The sequence below is a fragment of the Vicia villosa genome, linkage group LG5, assembly GCF_029867415.1.
Source record: "Vicia villosa cultivar HV-30 ecotype Madison, WI linkage group LG5, Vvil1.0, whole genome shotgun sequence".
In the NCBI taxonomy this organism is placed as follows: domain Eukaryota; kingdom Viridiplantae; phylum Streptophyta; class Magnoliopsida; order Fabales; family Fabaceae; genus Vicia; species Vicia villosa.
The window spans coordinates 86,363,411-86,378,207 of NC_081184.1; the positions used below are offsets into that span (position 1 = coordinate 86,363,411).

The following is a 14,797-nucleotide window of genomic DNA, read 5'->3' on the forward strand; positions in this document are numbered from 1 at the left end:
TTTGAGAAGGGAATGCTTGATAAGAAGTGGAACAGGACCTTGGTATCTCTTATTCCTAAGCATGCTGCTGCAGAAAGTATCAAGGAGTTTAGGCCTATAGCCTGCTGTACCACAGTTTACAAAATCACAGCTAAGGTGATGGCTAGGAGAATGAGTGCTATCCTCCCTAGTATCATCAGCAAGAACCAGGCAGCCTTTGTCCCAGGGCAGGATATACATGATCATATTCTCATGGCTTATGAATTGGTCAAAGGATATGGTAGGAAAGGTGGTGTGGCTCGATGTATGCTCCAAATGGATATTCAGAAAGCATATGATTCTGTTGACTGGCAGGCTCTGAGGAAAATCATGGCAGAGGTAGGGTTTCCAAGGAGATTTATTGAATGGACTATGTTGGCTGTAACAAATGTTAGCTATCAATTTAACATCAATGGCAGCATATCTCAGAGCATGAAAGCAGCAAAAGGTTTGAGGCAGGGTGATCCCATATCACCTCTACTTTTTGTGGTGATTATGGAATACCTGCATAGGAAGCTTGATGAGTTGAAAATGAACCCCAATTTTAAATTCCATAGCAAGTGTGGAAAAGTAGGTCTTATTGACATGAGCTTTGCTGATGACTTACTTTTGTTTTCTAAAGGTGATGAACATTCTGTGCAGCTTATGATGAAGAAGTTTCAGGAGTTTTCTCAGTCAATTGGTTTGGTTGTCAACCCTGCCAAATGCAAGGTGTTCTGTGGTGGCATGGACAAAGTTCAAGAGAAGATCCTCGGTGATATTACAGGTTTTAACATTGGTGAACTGCCTGTCCAATATCTTGGTGTTCCTTTAGAGAGCAAAAAGCTATCAGCCAATCAATGCATCAAACTAGTTGAGAAGATTGGAAAGAGAATTGGCCACTGGTCTTCCCATTTATTGAGTTACTCTAGCAGAATGCAATTGATAAATAGTGTGATCTTTAGCACTGCGAAATACTGGTTGCAGTGTATCCCTCTTCCAAAAGAGGTCACTAAAAGGATAGAAAGTATGTGTAGGACTTTCTTGTGGACTAGGAAAGATGTGAAATCCAGGAAAGCCCCTATTGCTTGGAGCAAGGTATGTGAACCAAAAAATCAGGGTGGACTGAATATTTGTGACTTGGAGAGATGGAATAGGGCCTGTCTTAGCAAATTGCTCTGGGACTTGTGTAGGAAAAGTGATAGTCTTTGGGTGAGGTGGGTACATAGTTATTATATTAAACAAGAGAAGACCATGACAATACGGATTAAACCCAGTTGCTCATGGATCCTAAAGGCCATACTCAAGCAAAGAGATGAGATAGAGAATATGCAGATTTGGAAAGAAGCCATTAGTGCTCGAAGGTTCTGCAAGAAAAAGTTCTATTATGGGTTCCTAAGTGATACTCAAGTGGTGCCATGGAGGAGAATTCTATATGATAATGAAGCACGGCCTAGAGCTTTATTCATCACATGGCTTGCATGCCATGGGCGTCTAGCAACAAAAGACCGTTTAAAGCGTTTCGGGATCCTGGATAATGATAATTGTGTGATGTGTGCAGGTGCAGAAACTCAAAACCATTTATTGTTTGAATGCAGGAAAATATGTGAAATCTGGAAGAATATTCTAATATGGATTCAGGTGAACCACACTCCTCAAAGGTGGGAGCTTGAGCTGAATTAGATCACCTAGAAAAGCAAGTACAAGAATTGGAAAACCAAATTGTTGAAGACGGCATTCGCTGAAACAGTGTACCATTGCTGGCTTTATAGAAATGAGATTGTCTATAATGGAGATAATAGAAATAAGGATAGGAATAGAAATATACATAGTGATATCATTGATACTATTGTGAATAGGATGTGGAGAAAACCAATCCTAAGAGGCAATATTGCTCCTCTTCTTCTATGAGTTTGTTGTATAGGGGTGTTTAGTTGTTGTTTGCTGGACCCTGTGGGTCGCTTTGTACATAAACTGTTTTTGGAATAATATATAAATTCTTATTCTTTCCAAAAAAAATAAATTACTTTTGCACTCAGATGTAGTCCCTCTACAGGGACTAAACTGAGTGCAAAAGTAATTCTATAGGAACTAAAAGTCAATATTTTTTTATAGGGACTAAAAACCATGTTTGATAATTTTATAGGGACTAAAAATATATTTAACCCTATTTTTAATTAAATCTAATCTATATAACATGAGGAATGCCATAAATTTATTGATGCACTTGTGAGTGTATGAGCTATCTATTTTGTCTGCACTTTTTTTTTAGACGATTAAAATTTTAAAATCGCTCTCTAATATATTTGTCCTGCTTCATCTTGCCCTATGTTTTTTAGTATATATATTTATATATAAAGATGGCAATTTGCCTCATATCCTATGGTTATTCGTAAAAAATGCTCACAATAATAAGGTAAAAACCTGCAGAATGGGTACAGATACAGACACAGATAATTATTCACTAAAATAAGCGAATATGAATGTAGAAACAGTATCTTACTATCCACTCTATCTCATACTCTCACTACATATTTATGGTATCTTACTATCCACTCTATCTCATACTCTCACTACATATTTATGGTATCTTACTATCCACTCTATCTCATACTCTCAGTACATATTTATATAATATCATTTATATTATATATAAAAATACATAATTATCAATTTTTAAAAAATATATCGTTATTAAATTATTACATATTTTAATTAAATGTTTATTCATTTTTAACTCAACAATAACCCCCTTAATTTTTTTAATATGGTTAAAAATTATATAATATTTTATTATTAATCGATTTAATTTTATTACAAATACGATAAACGAGTAAGAGTATGAATATTGAAATATCCATAGACTACAGATATGTCCACACGGGCATGCGCTCAGATACACGAGTAAGAGTATGAATATTGAAATATCCATAGGCTACAGATATGTCCACGCGGCCATATGCTCGGATACGGGGACCCTCGTCTACTACCCCACTGTAAGGGGGATAATCGAGACGTGCCTAAACTAGAAAGAGATGCTAGTTTGTTTGCCACCCCTACCTAAGAGGTAACAAGAGATTCACAACCAGTAGAAGTCTGTTGGCTATGCAATTGAAATCTTATATCCCTTTGTAAGATATTCTTTGTTAGCAGTAAGATTAACTTTTAACATCCAATATTAAAATATGATGTTATTAGTACAAGATGTTGTTTGCTTTTGTTTATAATTCAATTACTGTCTTTTGTCATTTAATTGTTTAAATTATCCTTTTGCATTTTATCTTTGTAGTAAAATTAAATTTCACAATATAATAGCATGCAATATGTGGATCAACGTGGCTCAACTCAGTTTGAGCTAAGTGTTAAGGATTATATTGATACACAAGATGATGAAGATTCCAATTCATAATGCATGAATTAGAGTTATTGAAATAATACTCCTTCTAAAGTTCACAGAGAAAGAAGATTCATCATTCACCATATTGAACATAAAGAGTTATGTCACTGTATATGACTTAAAACATTTGACAGCATTAGCCCTGGTCATGAAACAACTCTTGAAAGGTGATACACAATACATTTACAGTGGTAAAAACACATGATAACAAAGCAAAGCAACCCTAATCCAGATCAATCATGCAGAGGGTAACACTTCACACGTCAGACACGAGAGATCCGAAAACGATTTTAAAATTAAACTTGATGCAAGTTAACAGATCGCCCTTGTCGTCCTTCAGAGTCATCTTGAGAGCATAAGGTCCCTGCAAAACATTAATGTAATGTTAAAATAAAATAGAAAAGGTTTCCCTCCATAAAAGATCATAATTGTTGACTAACCAGTTGCAATTGGGTAATGATAAGTGATTGTACTTCTAGACTAGATTCATAAAATTCCAGAAATTTGAAGAAAGGGTTTAGAACCTTAGAAGGAACTTAAAATGGAAGCATGAATGTCAATAACATGATAAAGCAATTCATGTGTAATCATTTGTGTAAATGTATTCCATAAACATGGGGTGTTGAGGACTAAAAATTGAATAAAAGTTGAAAAAATAAGGAACAAATACATTGAAGAAAAAGTTGGAGTAGCACCTATGGTTAAACTGAATTATACCATTTTCTCAAATTAATACCAGTGTCGACGGGTATGTGCCTGTGCTTCATAGTCAAAGAATAAATACGGAAGAATGTAGATGTAGCATGAACTGAAGTAAACATACCAACCAAAGACAAGTACACAAACTAACCACTATCAAATTTCTGAGTTTAGTTTTTACCCCCACAAAGAATTACTTTGTTAGTCACCGAAGATTCTAAAGTTACACGAACAGAACAAATAATTGATTCACTCAAAGTTCCAAACCATTACATTGACTTGTTGCCTCTATCATCCATAGTATTATCAATTACGAATGGTGGACCATGGCCTAAGGCCAAAAATTGTCTATTTTAAGTTGCCATAAAGTCCATGGCACCGCCGCCATATAGCACTAAAAGAGTTATATAAAGTTTTTAATGCCGGAATGAGTTTCAGTGTCACGGCTCAAGGGGTCCAAAAAGATATCAAACGAAGTTCTATTTCAATGAAGATATTTATAGAAAACCTTAGGCATTACTAAGTGTTTATTTGATAAAGTGGAACTAACCGGTGGAGTAATTGAAGGCAGTGTTTGGGTGTGAGAAATCACAAAATTTCCATTAGCAACGGGACAAGATACTTCCTGACATAGATCAATGGTTTCAGAATGGACAGGCACACCAACATAGGAAACTCCAATTACCACATCTCCACCATAAAGAGCCTTACCTGCATGAAGTATAGACATAAATTGAATTTTCAATTCAGAAAAAATATAAAATAGATAAGTGAAAGGTTAGATTGATGAGGAAGCTCCCCTAAGCACGAGGAACAAATAGAATGAACAAGGATATAAATGATATGCTGTAACTGTCCTCCAAGGATATAAATGATAAATGATATCAAAGATTATGACCGTGGTTTATAACTTTAATCAGAGAGTTGTGCTATTTTGATACCCAAAATTGACATCAAATTGGTGATTAATTACGTTTAGTGGATGGTTAATAAATAAAGAATCGTATTCACAACTCATTAACTATCAACCAAACACATTTAACTACGATTGTGAACATCGTTAACCACAACTTTCAAGTGCATATTTAGACAGGGAAACATGGTTAATGAATATATTACGTATATTTGAGTCCATGGAAGTCATGTATATTTGAACACAACTTGGATAATTAAACATCCATCAAAATCGTGGTTAATTCAGTTCATTTGATGGCTAATGAGTTGCCTCACTTTGTTAGACTAACTAACCATGAAATAAACTAAACACGATTAACAACATATTTGAAGTGCGATAATAATTTAAAATGATGTTGAAATCTGTCTTAATTAAAATACAACTATGCAGTCCGCAAATCCCAAGTCAACTTACAGAAGCCGATATGCTAGGTTAGATGTGATCGTCAGGGTTCAAAACCTGATACTTGTGTTGTGTATGTGAGTTTTTAGCGGTTATTAGTAGATAAATCTGGAGGAAATTAGAGAGATTACCAGAGGTAGCTGAGATCTTGAAATTGGCTGGGTTTCCACTGACCACAGGGTTTGGTAATATTTCAACTCCAGTCACCTTGACAGGATAATCTTCCTTCTTATCTACACAGATAAAAAAAATACCATAATCACCTAAAACAAATCTAAACAAACATAGACAATTACATCAATTACAAAAACCTATCTTCAACAAACTACTGCAATTTTGCATCAAAAACTCAATTAGATAAATATCCAATCAAATCAACAGAATCAAATGGTGTGCAGATGAATAATTAACTAAGAGATATATAAGTAGTAAAAATTAAAATTGATCGAGAATAGATTAATACCTAATAATTAAAATAATAGTACTAATTTTGAGGGATGAAAAGTACATACCGCAATACTTGAAAGTAACTTTAGCTTGAACGTGAAGAGATGAAAGGAAGAGGATTGAGAAGGAGAGAAGAAGGAAGAGATTGGGAATAGAAGGAAACTCCATAGTATTCTTGAGTAGGAGAGGTTTTTGGGAGCGTTCGTCACTCGTCGGGGAGTAATTTACGATGACAAATTTTTGCTTAGTTTTTTTGGTATCTTATGATGACTCCAAAAAATTACTCATTTTTTATATTTATAGTCTTTTAAATATCATTAAATATAATAATAATTATTATTATATAAGAACAACACGTCTTCTTTTAGCGGTGATTCATTGTCAGTACCGTTGGTATATACCAATTAAATTCCTTTTTTATTATAATTTTATTTTAATTTCGTAAAATTTATAGGATGATGACGGATCAGTGTTATTGAGTGTGTTCCCTAAAATGGAGGATACCGTGCCCGTTCATGAACGAAACATGTGTTTACAAAACGGATGTGGACTCTCTGCTGCACTTTCTCTGCAGCTTCCATTCAGCACCAATGATAGTCATATATGCTTACAAAACACACCACTCGTAAGCAATGATGACATGACATCAATTAATAAGAGAAGCTAATTCAACACTATTAAAGAATCTAGTTAAATTGAAGACATGACATCAATTGAAAAAAAATTTTAAATAACAAGGTTTAAAAAAAAAAATTACCAAAAAAACAAGTTTTTCAAAAAATTTACCAAAGTGTCTAGGTTTTGAAGACCCCCTGGAGTATGCGCCAAATGAATTGGCGCATTAGTACAAAAATTAGGAGTATGCGCCATATGGTTTGGCGCAAATGTGGATTTTTTTATTTTTTTTATTTTTTATTTTACTTTTCACAAACACATATATGCCAAATGAATTGGCTAATTCAAAAAAATTTATACTAATGCGCCAAATGGTTTGGCGCATACTCTAGGGGGTCCTGCAAAACCTAGACACTTTGGTAAATTTTCTGAAAACCTTGTTTTTTATGTAATTTTTTTTATAAACATTGTTATTTAAATTTTTTCATCACATCAATTAATAAGAGAAGCTAATTCAACACTCTATTAAAGAATCTAGTTAAATTGAAGCTGAATTTTTATAATTCAAAAATTTGGGTAAAGTTATCTACTTTTTGTAAAATGCTTTGAAAATAACAAATATTTAGAGTATTTTAATAAATAAATAACTAGTAAGAAACTCGTGCTACCGTATTGGTCCTATCTAGGTTCATATTACACGTCTATCAAACTATCATTGGTAAATTTTGAATTTATTTTTCAATTGGTTAACACTCACATAGTTACAAATATAGGTTAATAATATGTATTTGTTTTTTAAGCATTGACCCGTACTTATCATAAACCATACAACCGATTCTCTAGTTTCAATTATATTAAACAGCAGAAAAAAAATTAAAAGATAGGCATTAAAATGAACAGTCCACAGCTGGTATCTCATATATAGTGCATTTTTCCAATCCTAAACTATATAACAGTTCTCCAAATTTCAAATTTACAAATTTTACAATATGACAGTACCCCATCAAAATTTGATAAATATAAAAAAGAATGATAAATTTATGTTTTTAATAACAAATTTATTTATTTTTCTATCATAATTATCGCATTTTCTTTTACCTAAACAAATATTTATAACATTTTCTTAATATAAATAATAACGTTTTATCTAAAAATCACTAACATTTTTTGATAAATTAAAATTTTAATATAATTTATTATATTTTAATAATAATTTTAATTATGGTTAATATATTACTAAAATTTAAAAAAAAAATAAATAAATTTGATAACAACAACCATCTAAATTTTGAATAATAAAACTAAAATAATATTTTAAAAATTAAATTTTTGAACATTAAAGATAAATCAGATTTAATATTAAATAATATTTGCTTTTATTTGTTAGATGTGAAATAAGAATAAGTCATATTAAATTAGAAGGAGTTAAATATTTTTTTTCTTATATCATGTCACAATATTATGTATGATATGATTTTTCCGTCCATAATACTTTTTAAATAAATTCACAAAAGTATATTTAATTATTATATTTTTAAAAATCATTAGTATTCAACACTTTTTTAAAAGGAAATTAAGAAACTTTATCAAATTAAAAGATATCTTCAACTCATATATTTATATGGTTCGATAAAATTTAATTAGATTAAATAAATTTATTTTATAACTTTTAAATTATAGACCCCGTATAACTTATAAAAACAATAAAGAAATAGTCTAGTGATAAAAATATGACCAATATGAATAAAAAATTAGGAACTCATAAACATTAAATATATTACATTAGGAACTCGTAAAAATTAATTCCAAAGTTTTTCATTGGCATTTAAGATAATCTATTATTTTTTATCTTGATATATTACATTATAGAATATTATTACTATAAAAAAAAATTATTGCAAATAAATGAAAACATTCCAACTAAAAAATTGTAAACATTCTAAATTAATGTTTAATTTATTTTATTTTCAATACACTCCAATATACTTTAAAACATTACTATGAACGATATAACAATTTTTTCCATTCTAAGTTTTAACACAACACATATTGAAAAAAATAATTAATAAATTTATTTTATTTAATAATTTTTCAAAAATATTATTTATATATTAATAATTATAACTTTGATTTGCATATTTTTAAGACCATTAAAGTATGAGATGAAATATTAAAATTTGATTTGTAATTTTGATTTACCTATTTATATATTAATAAGTGTAGCTTTGATTTACATACTTTTAAACCCTACTTTTAATAAGTGGAACTGTATGACATGAAATGTTTTGCAGAATTTTCTGAAGGATAGAAAAACACTTAGAAAGGGGGGTTTGAATAAGTGTAGTTTCAAAAACTCGTAAGATAAAAATAATTTGCACAAGTATTTTTATCCTGGTTCGTTGTTAACTAAACTACTCCAGTCCACCCTATACAAGGTGATTTACCTCAACTGAGGATTTAATCCACTAATCACACGAGATTACAATGGTTTTCCACTTAGACAACTTCTAAGTCTTCTAGAGTCTTCTGATCACAACTTGATCACTCTAGGAACAACTGCTTAGAGACCTTCTAAGACTTCTCTAGAGTATACTGATCACAACCCGATCACTCTAGGAACAACTGCTTAGAGACCTTCTAAGACTTCTCTAGAGTATACTGATCACAACCCGATCACTCTAGTCCTTTACAATTTAATGTGAACAAATTCTAAGAGTATTACAATTGCTTCTTAAAAGCGATAATCACAAACTGTGATATTTCTCTTACAGATTTAAGCTTAGACTCACTAAAGTATTACAACAGTAATGTAGTGAGGTTGAAGATGAAGTTTGATAGCTTTTAAAGTGAACAGCAAGATAGTATCAGAGATAGTTCAGAATTCGTTCAAAGTGCGTCCAAAATTCGTAACCTTGCTTCTCATCAGAACTTCATATTTATAGGCGTTTTGAGAAGATGGCCGTTGGGAGCATTTAATGCTTTGCGTATTCCGTACAGCATTGCATTTAATGTTTCACTCTTTTGTCAACTACCTCGAGCCTTGCGTTTGCTGTGACTACTGACGTTGCAGTTAATAGCTTCTAACGTTCCTTTTGTCAGTCAGCGTAGCTTGCCATCTAGTACTTGATTCTGATTTGTTCTTTGTAAATACTACGTTGAATATCATCAGAGTACAAACAGCTTGGTGCAGAGCATCTTCTGATCTTCTGATCTTGATATGCTTCTGAGCGTGATTCCATGACTTCAGTGCTTCTGCTTCTGAACTCAAGTTCTTCTGATGCTTCTAATAGACCATGTTTTGATTCTGCTTGACCATCTTCTGATGTCTTGCCAGACCATGTGCTGAAGCTGCATATTCTTAGCGCTGATTTGTGCATACTCTTTATATATTTCCTGAAAAGGAAATTGCATAGGATTAGAGTACCACATTATCTTGAGCAAAATTCATATACATTGTTATCATCAAAACTAAGATTATTGATCAGAACAATTCTTGTTCTAACAATCTCCCCCTTTTTGATGATGACAAAAACATATATAAATGATATGAATTTGCAATCAGAATAACAGACGGCAAAAGACAATTACACAGTTATAGCATAAGCATATAAACATAATGTGAATGTGTCTCCCCCTGAGATTAACAATCTCCCCCTGAGATGAATAATCTCCCCCTAAAATTAATACTAGAAGAATTTTATAAATAAAAGACTTCCCTGAGTATTTCAATAGAGACGTTCACATATGCTTGAACTTCAGATCATTCACTGCTTCTGATTTCTGCTTCCATAGGACAGCTTCAGAACATTGAATTTCTTTAGATCCTCAGAACATTCACAGCTTCTGATTCCTGCTTCCATCGGACAGCTTCAGAACTTGAATTTCTTTGATCCTCGGAACATTCACAGCTTCTGATTCTTGCTTCCAGCGGACAGCTTCAGAGCTTGAATTTCTTCTTGAATTATTCCATGCTAGATTGTATCAGAACATTGTTGAATGTATTTGAGCATTATCAGAGCATCTTCTACATTCTGAAATGTTACAGAACAAACTCCACAACAAAAGTTGTAGCATGAATAAATCATAACTTATCACATATATATATATCAGAACATACACAATGCATCAGATTATATATGATAAGATATAGGATTATCAGAACATGTTAAGGACAGAAAATAAGTTAATGCATATTCTATCAGAATATCATCACACTTCTTTCTTCCTGCTTCTGATTCTGAAGCTTCATAGCACTCAGCTTGCTTCAGTTTCCATGAGCATATTCCTTTTACAGAATTTGCGATTCCTCATGATTTTGCTTCTAATGTTGAGCTTTCGATCCTGCAAAACAACTTAGAAAGATATGAAGCTTGCAGCTTCTGTTAGTAATGTGGGGGCTTTCTTCCCAGCAACTGCTAATATAAATCAAATCATTTATCACTATTTCTCCCCCTTTTTGTCATAACATCAAAAAGAATGTAAAAGATTCAGATGTAACCACAGGACAAATGGAAAGAGAAACAAATAGTCATTGATAAAATAAGCAGAAAGAAAACAGATGCAACAAACAAACAGAAAACAACTAGGACACAAAGACTAAGACCCTAGCTTTGACAAAATCTTGGCTAGTGTCTCATGGATCCCATTGTTGCTCTCAGTCTGCCTTGCCATGAAGGCTCTGAACTCTGCATTGGTCTCATCTTGCCTATCCAGACGAGAAGCCAGGTCATTTTGATTCTTCTGCATGGCCTCCAAAGTCCGCACCAGATAGGAGGGTTCACCAGAAGAAGAAACTTCCAGACTTCTGTTGACTGGCATATCATTCTCCACTGCTGCTTCCATGGCAGTCTTTTCAGGGAGATCATCAGAATGTACCACCACATTCTCAGCAGGATGATCTTCTGAACGAGAACAGACAATCTCTTCAGCATCTTCCATCTCTACATTTGAGTCAGACTCAGAAATAGCTTCAGCATATTCTGGTTCTGGGAACTCAGAATTTCCATCTTCCAGGGCTTGAAGAATGGTTGCAAGATTTGTTGGAGAAGGAGGGCCAGCTGCAGCTGCAGGATAGACCACTACTGGAAAGTCCATATCAGGAGCACTTTCAGAAGGGTTCATTCTGAACCAGTTGAACAGCCCCTGAAAGTCACCAGTCAGAACCATGAACTTTGGTCGCCAGACCACAAGAGTTCTGCAGGGATTCCCAGTTAACTCATCTTCAGGCATCCTTTCCTCAAGAATTCTTCTGTTTCTGATGACATGACGATATCTGCCATCATCAAATTCTAACAAGAGTCTAGGAGCACCACGTGCTTCAGCAGTGAATCTTCTCTGCACATTCATAGCTTCAACTTGGAAACTCTGTCTAAGAGCTCTCCAGAGGTTGCGAAGAGAACGCTCATCCATATTATGGCGGTAGGCAGTTTCCAGAAGCTCTAACCAACGATTCACACGATAGTGTAAGAGCTCAAGAAAGACAGGAGTAGCTGGTGCAGGAGGGTGAAAGGTGAAGCTGTAATCAGGGTAAAGACAGGAGTATGGATTTGGGGTCCTGGTAGGTATGGGATATGAAAGACAAGGGTCAGAAGGAAGAGGGTTAGAAGATGAGGATGGAATATCTGTAGTTTGGTGTGATGAGGATGGAATATTTGTGGGAAGTATAGTAGTTGAGGGAGTAGGGTTCAGAATTATAGGGGGTGAGGGTGGTTGCAGGTTAATTTGTGGGGGTGTGATGGGAGTTGATGTTTCAGAAGGAGACAGCAGAATGAATGAGGGAGATTCTGAGGGGGTTGGGATGTATTCCTGCCTGGAGTAAATACCTGTCTTCTTAGCTCTGGAAGCATCCACCTTAAGAGGATCAAAGGTGACCTTCTTCTTTTTAGCTTCTTTCTCAGCATCTTCTGCTGCTTTTCTTTTCAGTTTCTTCTCTCTCTTCTTCTGATCCTTCTTCTGAAGGTCAGTTTGAGAGAGAAGCACTCTTCCACGGATCCATGCAGGATCAACAGAAGCTTGCGTCTTCACAGAATCTTCCAGATAGTGCTTAACAGTTTTAACCAGTTCAGCTTGAAACATGGTTAAGAAGCCTTGAACAGGGACTCTTCTGATAGGGATATCAGAGAGAACAGTTGGAACAGAAATTATTTCCTTCACCAGATTCATTCTTAAAAGATCAAAGCCAGAGAAGACATTGCCTTGATCAATTCTGAAGAAAGAAGGAGTTCCACAAGTCTTAAGAGACTCCAGCAAATCACTTTCAATCAGAATATCTGAGATCATTCTGCCGAAAGGAATAATATTCTTCGGAAGATGACGATACTTCTCCCGATACTCATCCCTAGATTCTTCAATAGCCAGCTTCAGGTTTTCAAAGAGTATGTTGGAAATATTAAGTTTAATGCTCTTTCCAATACAATAGAGAGTATACTTCTGATCTGGATTGATGAAAGTGGAGGAGAGAGACTTCTTTCTGTGGTGAAGAGAACCCATGATGATCTCAGCCCACACCTGAAATAGAGGTCTCAACGTGCCAGTCTTGTTGGAATTCATACCAGTGACAGTTGAGATAAGTTTCTCAACTTTGTTCCAATCAACCCTTCCAGCAAGAGGGCCAGTTACACCTTCTTCATCATTAAGATTGTATAGTTTTCTGATTAGGGCTTCAGTGACCACCACTTCATGCCCTAGCACGAAAGAGAGAATGGCGGTTGGAGTGACGGTTGCGTGCGCCCAGAAATCTTTCACAAGAGCGGGAAAGACTGGTCCAACCAATCTACCCAAATAGTTAGCCCATCCTTGATCCATAAACCTAGCTTCTGGCTTGAAAGCATATGCATCCAAGTCAACAAAGTCCACAGGGGACTCACACAGTACTTCCATTTCCGATGGAGACAAAGAGCAAGTTTTCAGAGGAACAAAGCCAAACTTGTTGAGAACCAGTTGAGATGAAGACATTTCTTCAGACCGAGAAGTACTTGAAGAAGGGTTCATGATGAATGCTAGTTTGAAGATATAAGACTAGGGTTTATGCAACAATGCAGAAGGATAGAGAAAGATGGTGAACGATGAAAAACTGAACGCAAAGAGAGAGAAATGAAAGAGGGAAAAACTGAAACGTTTGAAGAATATAAAACGAAAAAGAAAATAAAAGAAATGATGAATGGCATTTAATGTTACGTGACAAGAGGAGAGAGAAACTATGACAAATGAAGTGATAGAACAGTTACCTATGAAAGGCGCCTCCTCAACTGCACGTTTGTTTGTCCAAACAGGGTAGACACTTGTTACCAACTAGAATTAGATGACAGCTGTATTTTTCTGAAAAAGCTTTACGCCTTCTAATTCTGATCACTACTCCTGATTGTCATTCTTTAGAAATGATCTTGTTCTGATAGGATCATCTTTCTTTCCAATAATGACATCTTCTGAGTGAGCAGATGTGAGTCTAGATGATCTTCTGATAGTTGGTTCTTCATAAATTCTCAGATTTTCCAAGGATGCAGCAACTTGATCTTCTGATTCTTTGCTGCTTTGGTTTTCAGCTTCTGAAACTTTTCTTCTTGGTTCTTCAACTTCTGAGATATCAATATCAATATCTGCAAAAAAATTTAACTGCTTTGGCTTTTCAAGACCAAGCTTATCATCAAACCTGATATTGATTGATTCTTCTACAACTAATGTTTCAGTATTGTATACTCTGTAGCCTTTAGAGCGTTCAGAATATCCAAGAAGGAAACACTTTTGTGCCTTAGAACCAAAATTACCAAGATGATCTTTAGTGTTCAGAATAAAACAAACACATCCAAAAGGATGAAAATATGAAATGTTGGGCTTTCTGTTCTTCCACAATTCATAAGGAGTCTTATTTAGAATAGGTCTTATAGAGATTCTATTCTGAATATAACATGCAGTGTTTATTGCTTCTGCCCAGAAGTGCTTAGCCATATTGGTTTTGTTGATCATGGTTCTGGCCACTTCTTGTAGAGTCCTATTATTTCGTTCTACAACTCCATTTTGTTGTGGAGTTCTAGGACAAGAGAAATCATAGGCAATACCATTTTCTTTGAAGAACTCCTCAAATAATTTGTTCTCAAATTCACCACCATGATCACTTTTGACCTTTATGATTTTACACTCCTTCTCAGTTTGGGTCTGAGTGCAGAATTCAAAGAACACTGAATGAGACTCATCCTTGTGTTTCAAGAACTTTACCCATGTCCAGCGGCTATAATCATCAACGATGACTAATCCATATTTCTTCCCTTTGACAGATGCTGTTTTGACTG

The 14,797-nt window shown here is 34.3% G+C and overlaps 1 protein-coding gene across 1 annotated transcript; it reads right to left on the reverse strand.

The window, feature by feature from the left end:
* Positions 1-3,384: 3,384 nt before the first annotated feature.
* Positions 3,385-6,181, reverse strand: LOC131601804 (uncharacterized). Its single transcript, XM_058873697.1, has 4 exons — positions 5,963-6,181; positions 5,582-5,683; positions 4,644-4,804; positions 3,385-3,758 (listed from the first exon to the last, which is right to left on the reverse strand). The coding sequence occupies exons 1-4, from the start codon at positions 6,063-6,065 to the stop codon at positions 3,651-3,653; spliced, it is 474 nt and encodes a 157-aa protein (XP_058729680.1). The 5' UTR covers positions 6,066-6,181; the 3' UTR covers positions 3,385-3,650.
* Positions 6,182-14,797: the final 8,616 nt, after the last annotated feature.